General features: G+C 46.2%; 1 protein-coding gene across 1 annotated transcript; it reads left to right on the forward strand.

The window, feature by feature from the left end:
• The first annotated feature begins 1115 nt into the window (after window positions 1–1115).
• On the forward strand, window positions 1116–16577 carry ZW10 (zw10 kinetochore protein). The gene is made up of 16 exons (XM_081844374.1): window positions 1116–1470; window positions 3396–3530; window positions 3910–4011; window positions 4122–4199; window positions 4335–4494; window positions 6384–6533; window positions 7168–7359; window positions 7746–7909; window positions 8335–8517; window positions 9359–9597; window positions 9772–9843; window positions 10484–10641; window positions 11271–11401; window positions 12226–12357; window positions 13468–13670; window positions 15029–16577. Exons 1-16 carry the CDS (start codon window positions 1336–1338, stop codon window positions 15147–15149), a joined length of 2355 nt encoding a protein of 784 aa, XP_081700500.1. The 5' UTR covers window positions 1116–1335; the 3' UTR covers window positions 15150–16577.
• Window positions 16578–16896: the final 319 nt, after the last annotated feature.

Consider the following 16896-nt stretch of genomic DNA (forward strand, 5'->3'; position numbering starts at 1 on the left):
ATATGTTTGCATATTTTATTAGTTACTCTGCTATATAAAGAAGCTGTCCAAACACATTTAGCCTCTGTGAACTTCAACTCTATGGGAAGAGAAAGACTGGTGAGGAGGTAATTAATAGTTACCTTGTTATTTCTTTAGTAGGTCACAGCAGACTCAGACAACGAATCATCCTCTCCTAAGCCAGCAGCTGCTCCAGGAGCAATTAGAGGCTCTGTATGCTTCAGCTTGATAGGGCTTACCCCAGCACCACTCATTCGACGGGCTGTTGCTCAGTGGTAAAGCTTTGCAGGCAGAAGTGTCCCTGGTTCAGGAAAGAACCCTGCCTGAAACCCTGGAGGTTTGATGCCAATTAGTTGCATCAGTGTTTTGAGGTATTTGCAGTCTCATTCACTTACCAAGTTTATATCTTGTGATTGCAAGAAATCCCTGGAGTGCTTCACAAGGAAATGCCATTTATTTATTTAAAATATAAAGGTTTGGATGTTCCCTGATGTAAGGGTGAATCTTTGCTGGTTCTTTTCATCTCTCTCTCTCTCTCTCTCTCTCACACACACACACACACACAGTTCAGGACTATAATCTACAAGCCTTTTGACTCTACAGTGGTACCTCGGAAGTCGAACGGAATCTGTTCTGGAAGTCCAATCGACTTCCAAAACGTTCAGAAACCAAGGCACGGCTTCCGATTGGCTGGTTGGTTTTCATTTCTATATTTAAAAATAAACCCTGTCCCCCGCAAAGCGCATTTTCCACCCCATGCCGGCAGGCGAGACTCGCCAAGCGGCCCGAAAAGGAATCCAAAGCAGAAGCTGCTCTGTTTTTCTATATCTATGGCCACAGATGCGCAGCCACCATTGGGCCTCGTTCGGGTTTTCTTAAGGGAACGGAGCTGCGGCGCTCTACCCCTCGGAACCTCTATGGCTCCCCGCCCCCATTTCCTATGTAAGCCTTGCGAAAGCACGTAAATGCAAAAGCACGCCACGTTTTAATTTATTACTTAACAAACGCACACGTTCACTCTCGAGAGAGGCCCCTTTAGGGCCATCTCTCCGCGTCCGGTGTCTCTGTTTTTAAATATCAAGGCCCGCATTTCCGGCCTGAGAAACGACTATCCACGTGATACCGGAAGCCCGTAACCTGCGCGTGCCGCTCTACCCTTCCCCAGCGCCCAACTCCACGGGCGGTCCTCCCGGGGCGGGCGCAGGGCACTCTGGGAATGTAAGGCTTCTCCCGGCGGGAAAGGCTGACGCGCGTTCCCTTTCCCGTGATGCCTTTCGCGCGGCTAAAGGAGAAGAAGTGCTGGCGGCGGCTGCTGACGAAGGCGCCGGCTCCCTCATGGCGGAGAAGGCCGAGGCGGAGGCGAGGAGCGCCTCGCTAGTGGAAGCCGTGCTGGCCTGCTCGGGCCGCCTGGAGAAGGAGGGCCTCAGCGGCCGCATCTCCCGCCTCTCTTGCCGGGTGGAGGAGCTCAAGGTGCGAGGAAGGGGAGGGGGGAAGGGGAAGAGAGGTGGGCGGGGCCTCCGAGGAGGGACCTGTCACCTAGTGGGCGGGGCCTTGGCCGCGGAGGGGCGGGGCTTACATGGGCGCCGCCCCTTTCGAAGCCTTCCTTTTACCCCCTGAAATCCTTTAATGGAGTGATCTAAGCGAGAGTGTTTCTGAGCCCATGCGGAATTAAATTATTATTATTATTATTATTATTATTATAATTTATACCCCGCTCATCTGGCTGAGTTTCCCCAGCCACTCTGGGCAGCTCCCAATCAAATGTTAAAAACAGTACAGCATTGAATATTAAAAACTTCCCTGAACAGGGCTGCCTTCAGATGTCTTTTAAAGATAGGATAGCTGCTTATTTCCTTCACATCTGAATTATGGATTCTTCTATTTATTCATCGCCATGTGTTGGCTATTTGCAGATTAGTTGCACTGCAGAAAGCATGCTGGGGAGACCACACATTACAAGGAATGCAAAATAACTTTAGCTAGGTTTTAATAACAAAAACAAAAACTCATTTTAAACAAAATATATCAACAAGCATGACCCAACCACCAACCCATCCCCCAGGTGCTGCTAGGTGAGAGAGCTAGGTGCTGCTCTTCATATACTATACCCAATTGCTGACACAGCTTAATTAACACAACTTACCAGCACCTTATATACTGTTTCACAGCTGTAAAACTAGGTCATGTTATTTGCTCTGGCCCTTAAAGACATACACATCTTGTGGAACAATAATGAACCTTCACATTTAGAGAGACCATTCAACATATTTCACCTTTCTTCCAAGGAGCTCAAGGTAGCTTTTGCAATTCTCCCCATTTTACCCCACAACAACCTACCTTGAGAGGTAGGCTAGGCTGGGAGAGACAGTGACTGGCTCAAGGGCCACCTGCTGAGCTTCATGGCCGGGATAGAGATTTGAATCCTGATCTGCTGGGCCAGTAAAGATTCCCAAATTTAAGGCTCCAGGTGTTTTGGGACCGTAGTTGCCACCATCCCTGACTGCTGGTCTTGCTAGCTAGCAGTGATGGGAGTTGTGGTCCAAAAAAACAGCTGGAGACCCAAGTTTGAGAAACACTGTGCTAGTCCTAGTGCAACACTAACCACTATTCCATGCTGTGATGAGCTGGCAGGTTAATTTTTTCACCCGGTAGGTAGGTTTTTCAGAGTTCGACAATGGTGTGTGTAATGCTTTTTGTTTAATTTGTTAAAGGATTTCTCCTGCCATAGAATAGCAATGTAAGATGTTTCCTTATGCTGAGTCACACCTTTCGTCCATCCAGCTCAGTATTGTCTACACACAAACTGGCAGCAGCTTCTCCAGGGGACAGCTACAAGTCCACCTGGAGATGCCATTGGAAATTGAACCTGAGACCTTTGGCATCCAAAGTTGATGCTCTGCCACTGAGCTCGGCCCTTTCCCATAGAGTTGGTCGTTTAGTCCTCCCATGTTCTTCAACCAGATGTTGTTGGAGTGCCACTCTTAGGATCTCTTAACTGTTGGCTGAGCTGGCAGGGGTGATGGGAGTATTCTAGCAACATATGGCATCCCAGGGTTAAATAATAACAAATCCACTGCTTACTGCAACTACTGACAATTGGACCAAAGAGAAGTTCTCTCTGGATCAATATGACTACTGTGCCCTTGGGGGTTATTTGCCTTCCGCTGCAGCACACAACATGTGTTGCTTACTTGAGGCCTCTAAAGATAATTTGCTGTGCAGGGACCTTGTTTGTTACACCTTTTATCTACTTGTGTTAAATTGGATGGCTTGCAATCTCTGAGGAACTGGCAAATGGAGAATCATGCTTTTGGTCAACTGATTGGGTTCTATGAGTTATTGCACTTCTGTGATTTTATGTAAGTTTGATGTGACTTTTCCTTCCACTCTTCCAGGATGAAGTCTGCAGCATGGTCAACAAGAGGTACATAGAGTTTCTGCCCAGTATGCAGAGTGCCAAGGATTTGGAGTCCCAAGTGGAGGAACTTTCTGGAAGCATTGACCAGCTGAAGTCCAGGATTGAGATGGAGGTGATTCAAAGAAAAATAATGGGCCTTTGCCAGAACTGAGTCTTCAGCTAGTTAGAAGGGCTAAGAAGTTTGATATTTCAAATCCAAATGTCTAACAAAAAAGCCCCATAAAATTATATGATCATAAAATAACTGCAAATTGGAAAGTAACTTTTATTTTGTGACCTTGATGCCTGAGCGTCACAGCACAGGGCTTTTCTTTCTCAAATAATACTGTATCTAGACCTCCCTAGATGCTAAGAAGCTTCCATGGGCTTAAGAAATATGCCTTCTGTGCCTAGCTCTACAAAAAGGAGGTACCACATGTAATAAAAAACAGCTAAATAATGTTTGCAACCCAGAATTGTACAAATGCTTTGGTTTTGTGGCTCCTTCCCAGGTTCAGCATGACCTGAATGTGGCCATTGCAGAATTTTCTGAGCTGAAACAGCAACTGGAGAGAGACACACTAGTTCTGACTGGACTGAAACAGCTGCAGGAGGTGAGAGGGGGCCTCTCTTCCCCAGTTGCAATGCCAATCTATTTATTTGTTTTTTCAGACCTCATTCTGAATATAGTCAACAGTGATTTTTCCTTCTTTTTATTTTAAAGTTTGAAACTGCTCTCAAACAGTTCAATGCCTTGCTGCCACAAAAGAAGTATGTGTCAGCAGCATGCCACCTGAACAAGGTAATTCCAATTGCTTTGGGGACTGGTGGACTTCTGTGACTGCTGTGGACTTTTGTGTCCCTCTAAGAACGGACTTGCTTGGCTCCTGTTTATGCAGTTTCTTACTCTTTGTCTCTTTTTCCTCCTTTCTGTCAGGCCCGGAGGATTCTGAAAACGCTGGAGTCACGTCGAGGCTTTGAGCTGAAGATTCTGAAGGCGCTCCGCAGGGAGCTCACAATGCAGACCCAAAACATTATCTACCTCTTGGGTCAGGAGTGGCAGCAAATGGCTGTGTGGAAGGTTCCTCAATCAAAAGGTTTGGCGGGGGGCGTTGTTTGGGGGTTGTGAATGTGTGCTTTTTGGAGGGCAGAGATGAAACGGCAGACAATTTGACTTTGGCTGATCTCTGGTGGAGGGGAGGATATCTCAGTGGTAGAGCATGTGTTCAGAAAGTTCCAGATTTAAGCTCTGGCATCTCCAGATTTTTAAGAAAGTGAGGTAGCAGGTGCTGGAGCCATTGCCAGTCAGAGTGAATGGTACTTAGTTGGTTGGACAAATAGTATCACTGAGTAAAAAGTTGCCTCTTAAGTTATTGTGACCCAGCATTGTTGCAAATTGGAAAAAATGGTCCTGCAAATACATATTTATACATGTGTAGGACTTTATAAGATTAAGATGTTGGTAGTCTTTGCACAATTAAAATGTTAGTACAGAGAGTATATGTGGTTCCGTCGGGCTTTATTGTCCTGTATGATCACATAATAGAATCTAAAAGGGCTTATAGACAAATTTCCCCTCCAGAGTTATTGTGGTTCACTTATTGGGCTTGGTTCAAGAATTGCTTTCCTGCTTTCCTGTGGACTTATTCTTGACTATACGTAGGCTACTCTTTCTCAACCACTGTTCCCTGTCTGGTGGGGGCAATGGGAATATTAGTAATGTACCTTATGGCACTGTTGAAAACAACAAGCAAACAAAGAGATACAAAGAAATTCACAAGTGCTGGAAGTTCTATACAAAAAAGTAATGGTTCCTTTTGTCCTTGGGTAGTGCAACCAAGTAATTGAAATGCCTAGAATTTTATGGTTAGCAATGTCTATTGTAATATTATTGTCTGTGTTGACAAACTTGGAAGAGTTGGGAAATTTTGAAGAGCACTTGGAAGTGTTGTCTGAAACTTGTAGGAACCGGCATCGAATTTCAGAGTGCCTGGGAAAAATCTTGGTGGTTGGTGCTGATAAGCTTTTCTTTCTGCTTGTCTGTGACTGCAGAAACAGACTTGGGGGGTGGGAAGAGTGTGGCTTGTCAAGGACCTGACAGACCATAGTGCATTTTTTTGTGGGCTGTGTTCAGTTTGGTGTTCACAAAGTGCAGAACCAGCTCAAAAATTATGGACATTCTGTGTCCCGCCCCACCTTGTGCTGAATCCTCTCAAAGCCTGCCATTCTGCCTGCCTTTTTCTGAATGCTGACAAGGAACTGTTTGGGTTTGCAGATTTGAAACAGGTCAAGCATGCTCTGCAGGTTACATCTTGAAGATTTTATGTCTCCTGGCACTCTGCACTTTACATGTTTCTGCCAGGATTGTGGCAGAGTGTAACAGGGGAAGGAAAGCAATTTGGATTCAGGAAGGATGAGCTTAGTCTGTCCTATCTAATGTTTTGTGCTTTATATGCATCCTGTTTTATAGAGGAGTCTGTCCCAAGAAGTTAAAGCTAATAACATGGGAAGCTGTCTTATTATTGCTGCTGCTGTTAATTAAGATTTACAGTTTGTTAGTAAATACAAAACCATGATCGCATTTATATGGTTGATATATGGAATGCTGCTTTATAGTGACAGATTATTTGCCCATTTAGTTTAGTACTAATGATTTGCATGGGCAGGTCATTTGCATTGCATGCTACCTGACCGCCCCCCCCCAGCTGTCATGCAATGAACCTGAGACCTTCTATGTGCAAAGCATGTGCTCTACCATGGAGCGATGGTCTCTTGCTATTTGTAAATATCCATACCAACATGGGACATGCATCTCAATGGCTGCTATTGAACACACGCAAGCAACCCTATTTGTGGAATTGCCTGTGAATTGATATTGAAGTCTGGAAAGGCAGGCCATGCAAAACCCATCCTCTGTGTTTGCTCTTTTGCTTTGAAGCCAATGTTTTGCTGTAACGGGGGCTTGTCCTATGTACTTCTTGCTTAGAAGCGGGCAGCCTGGAGTCAGCCATGGAGACAGAACTGCATTTGTGCAAGGTGCTGTCCAAGGAGGATGTGGTCCCTGGCCCAACAGTAGCCTCTGTGCTGCAGGCATTTGCTATCCTGGATGAGCTGCGTTTGAAGTTCAGGCACTTCGGTAAGTGACTTTCACTGGCAACAACCAAAATTTGGCTGTAGTTAAAACCATATGTCATTTGAATTGGATCAGGTTTCCAAACTTTAGATACCTGAAGCATAGCTGTTTTTCTGGATTAAAATCAGAGACTTGCTTCCCTCTTTCCTCACAGCAGTCTGCTCTTAATCAGCTCCTAAAACAGTGGGGAGGCATCCTTCTTCCATCTTCAGTATAGCTCAGTTAATATTTTCTTTTCCACCTCTTTATTATTATTATTTTGCCTAGTCAGTCAGGAATAGCATTGGACAGGGGTGATGCTCTTGTAAGCATGGAAGGGTCGTAGCTCAGTAGCTGAAACATTCATGGAGATGTGGGAAAGAGTTTAATTAAATGTACAGAGGCAAATTGCTACAGTTTTATCTTTTCTTCGTTAAGAGCAGTATTTTGGAATTCCTCTTGCTTGCTCCAGAAGAATCTACTACCCTCTTCTTCCTTGCCCACCCCCTTGTATACTGTCTTCATTCTTAAGTTAAGCTAGACCAATTCAAGGAATGTTGCAGCAGCCCAAGTGGAAATGCCGCCCAGCATGCTGCTTCTACTTTGTCTTTCAACCCCGGCTATTAATGGCTCCCTCCTTCCCTGTTCCTTGTGCCAGGACAGTTGCTGCTGAAGTACATCCTCAAGCCGCTCATCTCCCACCCGTCATTGCAGCCCTTTCCCGAGGAGCACCCTGATGCTGTCACGCTGAGGTTTAGGTCTGTGGGCTCCAATCTTGGCCACCCGTCCCCCGTGGAGGTGTTTGCCAGGATCAAGCTGGTACTCGAGGTCCTTCACAAGTATCATTTAGGTATGGAGATCCTTGCTAGCCGGAACCATGGTAGGTGGCCGTCAGAGTGGGTCAGGAGAACTTCTTGTGTGCTGCTGAAGAAGATGCCACAGAACTTGGCCAGGGAACCTGTGGCCTGCCAGATGTTGTACTCCCAACTCCCATCAGCCTCATCCAGCATGGCCAGTGGTCAGGAATGATAAGAGTTGTAGTTCAACAACATCTGGAGGGACAAGGGTTCACCAGCCTGTCCATTGAGGCTTCTAAAAATTATGCTACTGTTTTCCAAATGCAGAGGAAATTTGCTAAGGGGAGCTGCCCCTATTGTGCATGGTGCTGTTTTGTGCCAGGGCATTGAGGGGGCCATGATTATTCTTACATTCTGAACTCTGTATCTCTTTTCCCAGGTGTTCCACTTGAGCACTGTGCAGAGGAGGAGAACAGCTCCAATCTAGTCCTGGCAGAGGTGTTGGGTGACACAATCTGGAAGGACATTTCGGACTGTCTCATTCGCGACTGCTTGGTGCATTCGATCCCAAACAACAGCAGCAAACTGGGACAGTATATTGAGGTGAGCGTTGCAGCAGCTGAGGGACTGTGAAGGATGGGAAAGGCCTGTGGAACAGTTCCCTAAACCCTCTTCCCTTTGCCTTCAAAGTTAGCCCTTGAGTTGTCGTTGTAAAGGTTTGCTTAGCGGACGAAGGCAAAAGTTCAAAATATGCACATACTAAAATAACTGATCATTTCCTGACTGTCTTCCTTTTTTCACTGTTGTTAGTAGGCTGCTATAGCGTCTGATAAATTCTAATGCGTCAGCTTCCCATGGCCTGCTACTAAACCAAATGATCCATAATTTCCTTATTTCATGGGGATTCAAGGCCTGAAAGCTGGAGACACATTGGCACATTCATTCCCAATGCTGGGCCTTCTGTTCCACCCATAGATAGCATTTACGGGGCTCATTGTTCCTCCTCTCTCCCCCACCCCCTGGTTTAGGTTATTAAAGCTACTGAGGAGTTTGAAAAAGCCTTAAAGGACATGCGGTTCCTAAAGGAGGATGCCACCGACTTGCTGACCTATGCCCGTAATGTCAACTGTCACTTTGCTAATAAGAAATGCCAGGATGTGATAGTGGCAGCCAGAAATCTGATGACATCGGAAATACACAACACCATAAAGGTAGCTGAGTCAATAGAACCTCTGCTTATTTCCTCAGTGTTTGAGTATTTTTCCAGGTGGATTGCGTAATCCTGTGTGTTGTTAACCATGCTTACATTTTAGTGATATGCATTTTTTGGGGGGGTCTTTTTTAGTTATTCCAAAGTATGTGAATCAGGCAGTGCTCTGGGATAGCTCTTTAGTTTGAGCAAAGTCCAGTTTTTGAAACAGGAAATTCAAGATCCCTATACAGAGTTGTGTTGCTCTGCATAGATCAGTTTAGTACCGTATTGGTCTGAATATAAGCTGCACCCGAAAATAAGCCACATCTTTAAAATTCAAGGGGGGGGGGGGAAATAAAAAAAAGACAATACCTGAATATAAGCTGCTCCCTTAAAATTCCGCAGCCATTCACACCTGTTCAGTTTTACCGTATGTCTGTTTCAGCAGTGATATCATAAAAGCCAATTTTTGTACGGTCGCGAATTTTAGCTGCATTTTAACTTTCAAGGTCAGAATTTGGGGGGAAAAGTGCGGCTTGTATTCAAGCCAGTACGGTATGTTTGGGGCCTGCTGGGCTGTGCGGTAAACCTAACCTGGGTTGTTTCTATGGTCTTCCTAGGCACTCTTGTAGTAAGCTTTTCCCCTCTTCCTAATTGGACTTGTATTCTGCTCTTTCTGGAAAAACGGAAGATCATTTAACTTTTATTGGTCTTCCTTCCAGACACGTTAAAAGTCCTGCATTCCAGTCCCAACACAAACACTTGACCTATGTGTTGTGCCCTAAGTTGGTATTTTGCTTGCGCTGCAGTTCCACTTCCATCCCCCCCTTCCTGTGTACATCTTTATTTCCCCTTCCTAGGTTACCCCAGACTCCTCTGTAATTCTGCCCAAAATGCCTGACCCCGGAGCAGGTGACCAGTTAAAGGTGCAAAAAGTATCTGAGGCTCTTGACAAGCAGGCGACAAATTTGGAGAATGAGAAAAGGCTGAGCCGCCACACCTTTTCGTTTCCTGCCTGCCGCATCAGTGAATCTGTACAGAAGTTGATGGTGTTGGCTTATCAGACGCTCCAGGAAGCCTCAGCCAGCACGGATCAGTGGTGAGGACTCTGAGTGAATTGTTTGGGGGGTGTTGAGTGGGTAGGCCTGCCATGCAGCCAACAAATGCTTAAGTCCTCCAAGCATTTTGTGCTGTAGCTGTGATGCTTTTAGCCACACAACCCAGATAATGTTTCTGCTTTTCCTTTCTTCTCCCTGCCCCTCCCCATCCCCAGCTGCATCCAGCTCTTCTACTCCGTGCGGAACATCTTTCATCTGTTCTGTGATGTGGTGCCGATGTATCACAAGTGAGTGACATGAAAAACCTCGCCGGGGAGGTGAAATTTTTTTGTTTCTTCAGTCCCCCTTTCCTCCTTTTGTTCTCTCTTAAAAAAACAAACAAAAAACCTTTATGAAGACATGGCTTAATGTCTTTGGACAGTGATCCTTTGGAAATTTCAGAAATGTTTGAGCAACAGCAGCTTTACATTCCATGCAGGTGCCAGAGAACAGCTTGCCTAAACCCATACAGTCTGAAGTAAGATGCAACAGCAGGCGCCTCCACTGGCAGCTAACATATCTCATTGCTATGCCAACTCCAAATGGGCACTGCATGATCCCAAAGGGACTGCCTTCGCCTCTCGCCCTTCCTCCATTAGGGGTTTTCTACCCCAAGGATGGGAGGCATGTAGTCCTTCATAAAGTGTTGGGCTCCGAAACCCATCAGCCTCAGCTAGCAGGGCCAATGATCAGAAATGTTGGGAGCTGGTCCCCAAAAGCATCCGAGGGGACCACATATCTGTTCTAAGCATACAGACAGAATGACATTCCTGCTCTGGGAAACCTAGTGGCTTTATTTTCTTTAGGTGGTTGCAGAGGAAAATGATCAAAAACTGTCTCGTGACTATCTGGGAACATCTGCTCTCCCCCTTCTTTTCTCCTCCCTAGAGAAAACCTTCAGAAACTTCCCCAGCTGGCTGCTATACATCACAACAACTGCATGTACATTGCACACCACCTTCTGACCCTGGGCCACCAATTCCGGGGCCACCTAATGGATGGAATAGCCACATTTGTTGACCTGGTGCCTGGTTTCAGGAAACTTGGTGAGCCTGGAGGAAACTTACTTGTTCATGTTTATGGATATTTACACCCTTCTTTCCAGCCTAGCTGGATTCTCAAAGCAGCGTACCTTTCAAATGCAAACAGAGATTCAATTACAACAGGGATATGTGGTGTGGTGTGTGTGGCATTGTGGTACAGTCCAGGTTCTTCTTTTTGTTATACCAACAAATGCTCTCCAGAAATTTGATGCTCTCCAGAAATTTGGAATCCAGCTCCCATCAACCCCAGCCAGCATGGACAATGATTAAGGAAGATGAGAGTTGTAGTCCAACAGCATCTGGAGGATGCAAGGGGGGGGGAGGGGGGGAGATTGTTCTAGCGGGAAAAGGGTGGGGGAAGGAACCACAGGTGACCCTGCAAACTAGTAAATTTGTCAACCCACAGAAACAATCCCTCTGCCCGAGCTTCTTTTGTATTGTATTTCTGTGGGACTCCTCACAAGTGCAGAGGAACATTCCCCTGAAGTCCCTTGAAAATTCTCCTGGTGTACTTTGCAGGAACCTGCTGCTTATGAAGAGGTAGATCTTTGGGTAGTTCAGAAACTTGCCTGGTGGTGTTATGGTTCCTGGAACTCGAGGCCAGAACTGAGACTTCTCCCTCTTCCCCACAGGGACGGAGTGTTTCCTGGCCCAGATGCGAGTGCAAAAGGAGGAACTCCTGGAGAGACTCTCAAGCGCCAGGGATCTCTCCAGTGTGGATGATGACGACAACTATTCAGCGGCAAACAAAGCTGTGCGGCAGGTGAGTGGAGGTGAAGCTCTTGAGGGATCGGCTGCAAGCTTTTACAGTGCCCATCATTTGTAGTCTGTACATTACACTGACACTGAAAGGCAGGTACTGTTCTGAACAATGAAGGAAGATCAGGAGAGCCCTACTGGGTCTGTTTAGTCTATTCTCCTGTTTCCAACCCTGGCCATGTCGATTCCACCAGGAAACCTCTAAGCAAGGCATGAGAGCAACAGCCTTCCCTGTTGTCATTTCTCCCCACACTCCCCCCCCCCGAACTGGTATTGAGTGGTATACTATCTCTGAACCTGGAGGTTCTACTTAATCATCAAAGCTCCCCCTTTCACAGCCATCTCTGCTGCTGAACATCAACACATCTTGCCGCAGAGACACCCATCATTTGGCTATGAGTTGTGTAAAGAAACAGTTTCTGAAACTTTCTGAATTTGCTGCCTGTCAGTTTTCCTGGAATGACTCCAAATTCTAGTACGTTGGTACCTTGGTAGTCAAATGGCTTGGCTCCCAAACGCCGCAAACCTGGAAGTGAGTGTTCTGGTTTGCAGACATTTTTTGGAAGCCAAACGTCCGACTTGGCTTCCACGGCTTCCGATTGAGTGCAGGAAGCTCCTGCAGGCGATCGGAAGCCATGCCTTGGTTTTTGAATGGTTTCGGGAGTCAAACGGACTCCAGGATTAAGTTTGAGAACCAAGAATCTCTCCATCAACGTGCCTACTTTTCTAAGTTGCATCCTGCCACTGTCTGTTCCTCCCCACCCCTACTGGTCACATTGTGAGTCGTCTTGGGTTTGTATGTATTAAGAAGGTGCAGTTTCTTTCAAGGTCTTGCACCAGCTGAAGAGGCTTGGCATGGTCTGGCAGGACGTCCTTCCAGTGAATATCTACTGCAAGGCCATGGGGACTCTGCTTAACACCGCTCTCACTGAGATCATCAGCAGAATTGCTGCCTTGGAGGTGAGAACCGTGTGGGCCACAGGTGGTTTCTCAATGTAGTTGAGGTCCACTCCTCCCTGCAAACACAGTTGCTTCTCTTAGTGTGAGCAGCCTTTCTTTTGTGGATCTGGTTCATGTTTTAGAAAGTTAGAGCCAATTCTTACAATGATGGAAAAGCCTCCCCTAGCAGCTTCTCAGGCTCTGCAAGCCTGATGTTTCCAATTTCCGTAGCATGGAATCACTCCACTAAAAACAACAACAACAAAACCACAATGGCAATTTCATCTCTGTCAGGATCTACATCTTTTAAGTTTAATACAGCTGCTTTTGAACTTGTGAATATGCTGCTTGCATGGGAATTGGCTTCTTTTAAAAGAGAGAGAGAAGTCAAGTGTTACACACTTCCTATGCAGGAGATTATTCTGAATGTCCTGATGGGCACGTAATTTCCATCTTAGAATCATAGAATCATAGAGTTGGAAGAGACCACAAGGGCCATCGAGTCCAACCCCCTGCCAAGCAGGAAACACCATCAGAGCACTCCTGACATATGGTTGTCAAGCCTCTGCTTAAAGACCTCCAAAGAAGGAGACTCCACCACACTCCTTGGTTGAAAAGACCTCATCTTGGACTGTTACTTCAAGGGAAATATTTGGGTTCTCCTCTGGGGGCGGGGGGGGGGGGGGGACTATTCTCAACATAAGGTGGCAGCAGAAGTTAAAACTATAAGAGTAAGTCTGCTTGTCCGCATCAAGCGTTGATGTCTTCTGAGACATGCAAAATTTAAACCTCCAGTTTCTGCATCTCTTGTAAAAGCGATCTAAGTGTGCTACTTGAAACACTTTTTCGCTAATCTGATGATAGACTTGTGGGTTTCTGGAAAGTGGGCTGGGATGTGCAAATGTTCAGATAAATCTCATGCCAATTTCTTCTTAACATTTGATTTTATTGGGTTTTTTAATGTATATTTTATGCAAACCCTAGAGTTTTTTTTTCCAATTAAGTGGTATATAAATCATGTAACAAAAAAAAGTATATTCTTTCTGATTCATCTAGAGGAAAATGAATTACATCACAGAGAGCCTGTTTTTTGACACCACCCATTTGCTCTTGCTCTCTGCCGTATTGCAGGATATCTCTGCTGAGAACGCAGACAGGTTGCACATGCTTTGTCAGACGATGGTGGACGAGGGGCCCCTGGTGTTCATGCCCCTGCCAGAAGAAAAACAGAACAGACCCTTCCAGGAGGAGGTCCCCGTATACGTGCCGAAATGGATGACGTTCAAGGAGCTCATGATGGTGCTACAGGCCAGCCTGCAAGTAATTGTCGACCGGTGGGTGTTCCATACCATCTGCTCTGCATCCTCCCTATTCCTGTTAGCCCTCCCAGACCAGTCAGGATTGTCTGGGAGAAGTTGAAAACACCTGACAGTGGCATGATATAGCCTGGCTTGGATGCTTGTTCTGTCCCTGCCCCCTGCCCCACTCAAGAGGTGGTTTTCACCAGAGAAACCCACATTTTGACTATTGTAGCGGTACACATTTTTGGTTGTTCTGCATCTGAAGACAGTTCGGAAACTTCAGCTAGTGCAGAATTCAACAGTCAGGTTGCTCACTGGAGCAAGGCGGTTTGAGCATATTACACCGATCCTGGTCCAACTGCACTGGCTACCAGTTAGTTTCTGAGCCCAATTCAAAGTGCTGGTTTTGACCTGTAACAGCTCAGGACCATAATACCTCAAGGACTGCCTTTTTCCATATGAACCTATCCGGTCCCTGAGATCATCTTCTGAGGCCCTTCTTCGTGTGCCTCCTCCTTGAGAGGTCCGGAGGGTGGCAACACGAGAACAGGCCTTCTCTGCATTGGCTCCCCTTCTATAGAATGCTCTCTCCAGGGAAGTTCGCCTGGCGCCTTCATTATACACCTTTAGGTGCCAGGCGAAAATGCTCCTTTTTAACCAGGCCTTTGGTTGATTTTACAGTGGTACCTCGGGTTAAGAACTTAATTAGTTCTGGAGGTCCGTTCTTAACCTGAAACTGTTCTTAACCTGAAGCACCACTTTAGCTAATGGGGCCTCCCACTGCTGCCACGCCGCCGGAGCACGATTTCTGTTCTCATCCTGAAGCAAAGTTCTTAACCCGAGGTACTATTTCTGGGTTAGCGGAGTCTGTAACCTGAAGCGTATGTAACCTGAAGCGTATGTAACCCGAGGTACAACTGTATTGACGTCCAACACCCTTTAGAATGTGGGTTTTTTTGGGGTGGGTATTGGGTTACTGGTTTTGGTTCGATTTTATATGTTGTTTTGTTGTGAACCACCCTGAGACCTCCAGGTATAGGGCGTGTATAAATTGAATAAATATAGTAATAATAATAATAATAATAAATCTAATCTTCCAAGATCCAGGTGTGTTTCTTTAAAGAATGTGACATCTTTGCTTAAAAAGATGCTGGAGAAGGAAGGAAAGGGCAGGAATTGAAGTGGGATAGATCAGGGTCCTGTAGTAATGTGCAAAGAACAGACATCGGTACAAGGACCCCAGATCCCAACCCACTGACCACAGAAAGCCATGGGCAGAGAGGTTTACAAAAAGGCCTCCCTCCCTCTCCCTGCCCTTATTTCCTTTCTCCCTCAGCTGTTTAAATAACCACTCCTGCTCTTTCCATTTCTTTTGTTTTTGACTCTCCCAGGTGGGCAGATGGCAAAGGGCCCCTTGCAGCCGCATTCTCCGCAAGCGAGGTGAAGAACCTAATCAGAGCCTTGTTCCAGAACACAGAGCGTAGGGCAGCTGCCCTGGCAAAGATCAAGTAGCTTCAGTGCCTCTGCTGTTCCTAAAATGTTGTCTTCCTGGACATGCTGCAGTTGGCAGAGCCGGTGTCTTCTCACCCCCCACCTGCACACACACACTCATCCACTTTGACCGTATCTCTTGACAATGACTTCCTGGCTTTTGTGAGCAGGACCTTCCTGCAGACCAGGTTAAGTTTCTCAGAGGAGCATCGCCTGAGGCATTCAAGCCAGCACAGCGATTGTGTTGCCTTCCCAGGCCTCCGAAGATGATCGCCTGACATGACCTGGCACCTGTGGTTCAGAGGGAATCCTGGCTTGTCGGATGTTAACTCCTGGCGTGCACGCCTGCAGGTCTTGCCAACCCTTTCCCTCTGCTTTGGGTGTTTGGTAAAACCAGTTTGGGTCCGGTAGAATTCATGGCAAACGCGCCCCTGCAGTACATCTGACTGGGAGATGTGGGGCTCTCAGTGGCCTGGGGTAATCTGATTCCTTGTGGCAGAGCATCTATGCAGCGTTTTGTTGTTTTTTGAGGGGGGTGGTACCTCCCCTTTGTGCATCTTACCTCATCTGTTTTGCAAATGGCTTCTGAAGCACTCAAGACTTGAAAATTCTCTCTGTGCCCTTTGAAGGGCTTTAAAGTGCCAAAACGTCGTAGTTTTACCAGCTGCTGCCTTTAGTGTACCCCATGCAGCACGCCTCAGAAGTTGTCTTTTTACCCCGAGTCCTCTTCTTTTGTTCTTCCCATATAGGGTCTATGGGTGGAGAAGGCCAGTCATGCTGCCAGTTGCACCCTCCTGCCTTGGAGGTACGTCACATGCATCCTGTGGCATCTACAGCATGGAAGCCTATGTTTGTTCAGGGAACTATGCACAAACAGCAGAGTATGGATTAGTGCTGCTGCTACAGATGTTCAGGGGGCAAGCCAGTGGTATGTTTGATATTGAGGGTGGGGCCAGAGGCTTAGTCCCGCTGTTCCTTGCTGACGTTCATGGAGAACAACAGAAGAGGCCTACTTGTCTCTTTGACAACTGCAGTATTCTTTCCTTGACTTAATAACTACATAGTTAATCAAAACTGGCTGCTCATAAGCTTTCTCCTCTTTCGCTTATCAGGTTAGGCAGATGTTCTCTCCCACATACCCCACCTCCATCTACAGAATTTGAGATTGAGCATTGGTTAATATGGAAACCTCGGTCTTCTGATTATTTGGGGGAGAGGTGGGGCTTTTGGTTGAACACTCCCTTTTTCTTGTGTCCCCCCCCCCCAAGCATTTAAACCTCCATTCACAGAGGTTAAAATTCAGTCACTGTCTTGTCTAGCATTCATTAAGAAGATAAAATCCAAGACTGTGGAAAAAAATGTTACTGGATTAATCATTACTTACAAATTATTTTGTATTCTCATACTTATTTCTTTTTGGGAGCCATTAAATAGGCATATAAAAAACTAGCCTCAATGTCATTGTCTCCTTTACTGTGAAATATGGCCAGTGCCTCTTTCCTTAGTCATTTTGGTTGCCCCTTTCCAGTTTTTCCAGATGGGGTGATCTGAACTGTGCACGATATTCCCAGTTTGTTCACACAATAGATTCATATAATGGCATCATTAGAATTTTTGCAGTCCATTCCCTATTGATCTCTAGAACAGAATTAACTTTTTTTTTTTTGCAGATGCTGCACCCTGGGCTGACAGTTTCCTTGAGCAATCCGTCACAGCCCCTAAGATTCCTTTCCAAGTCATTCATTACCAGCTCCGAGGCCACCAGTTT

This window comes from Podarcis erhardii (genome assembly GCF_964252035.2).
Source record: "Podarcis erhardii genome assembly, chromosome: 16".
NCBI classification, from domain to species: Eukaryota; Metazoa; Chordata; class Lepidosauria; order Squamata; family Lacertidae; genus Podarcis; species Podarcis erhardii.

Bases quoted from the DNA above. Each gene is read 5' to 3' on its own strand.
- ZW10 (XM_081844374.1), top strand. From the start codon at position 1,336: ATGGCGGAGAAGGCCGAGGCGGAGGCGAGGAGCGCCTCGCTAGTGGAA. The intron at 4,012-4,121 runs GTGAGAGGGGGC...TTTATTTTAAAG, and splicing joins GACTGAAACAGCTGCAGGAG to TTTGAAACTGCTCTCAAACA. The intron at 7,910-8,334 runs GTGAGCGTTGCA...CCCCTGGTTTAG, and splicing joins AACTGGGACAGTATATTGAG to GTTATTAAAGCTACTGAGGA.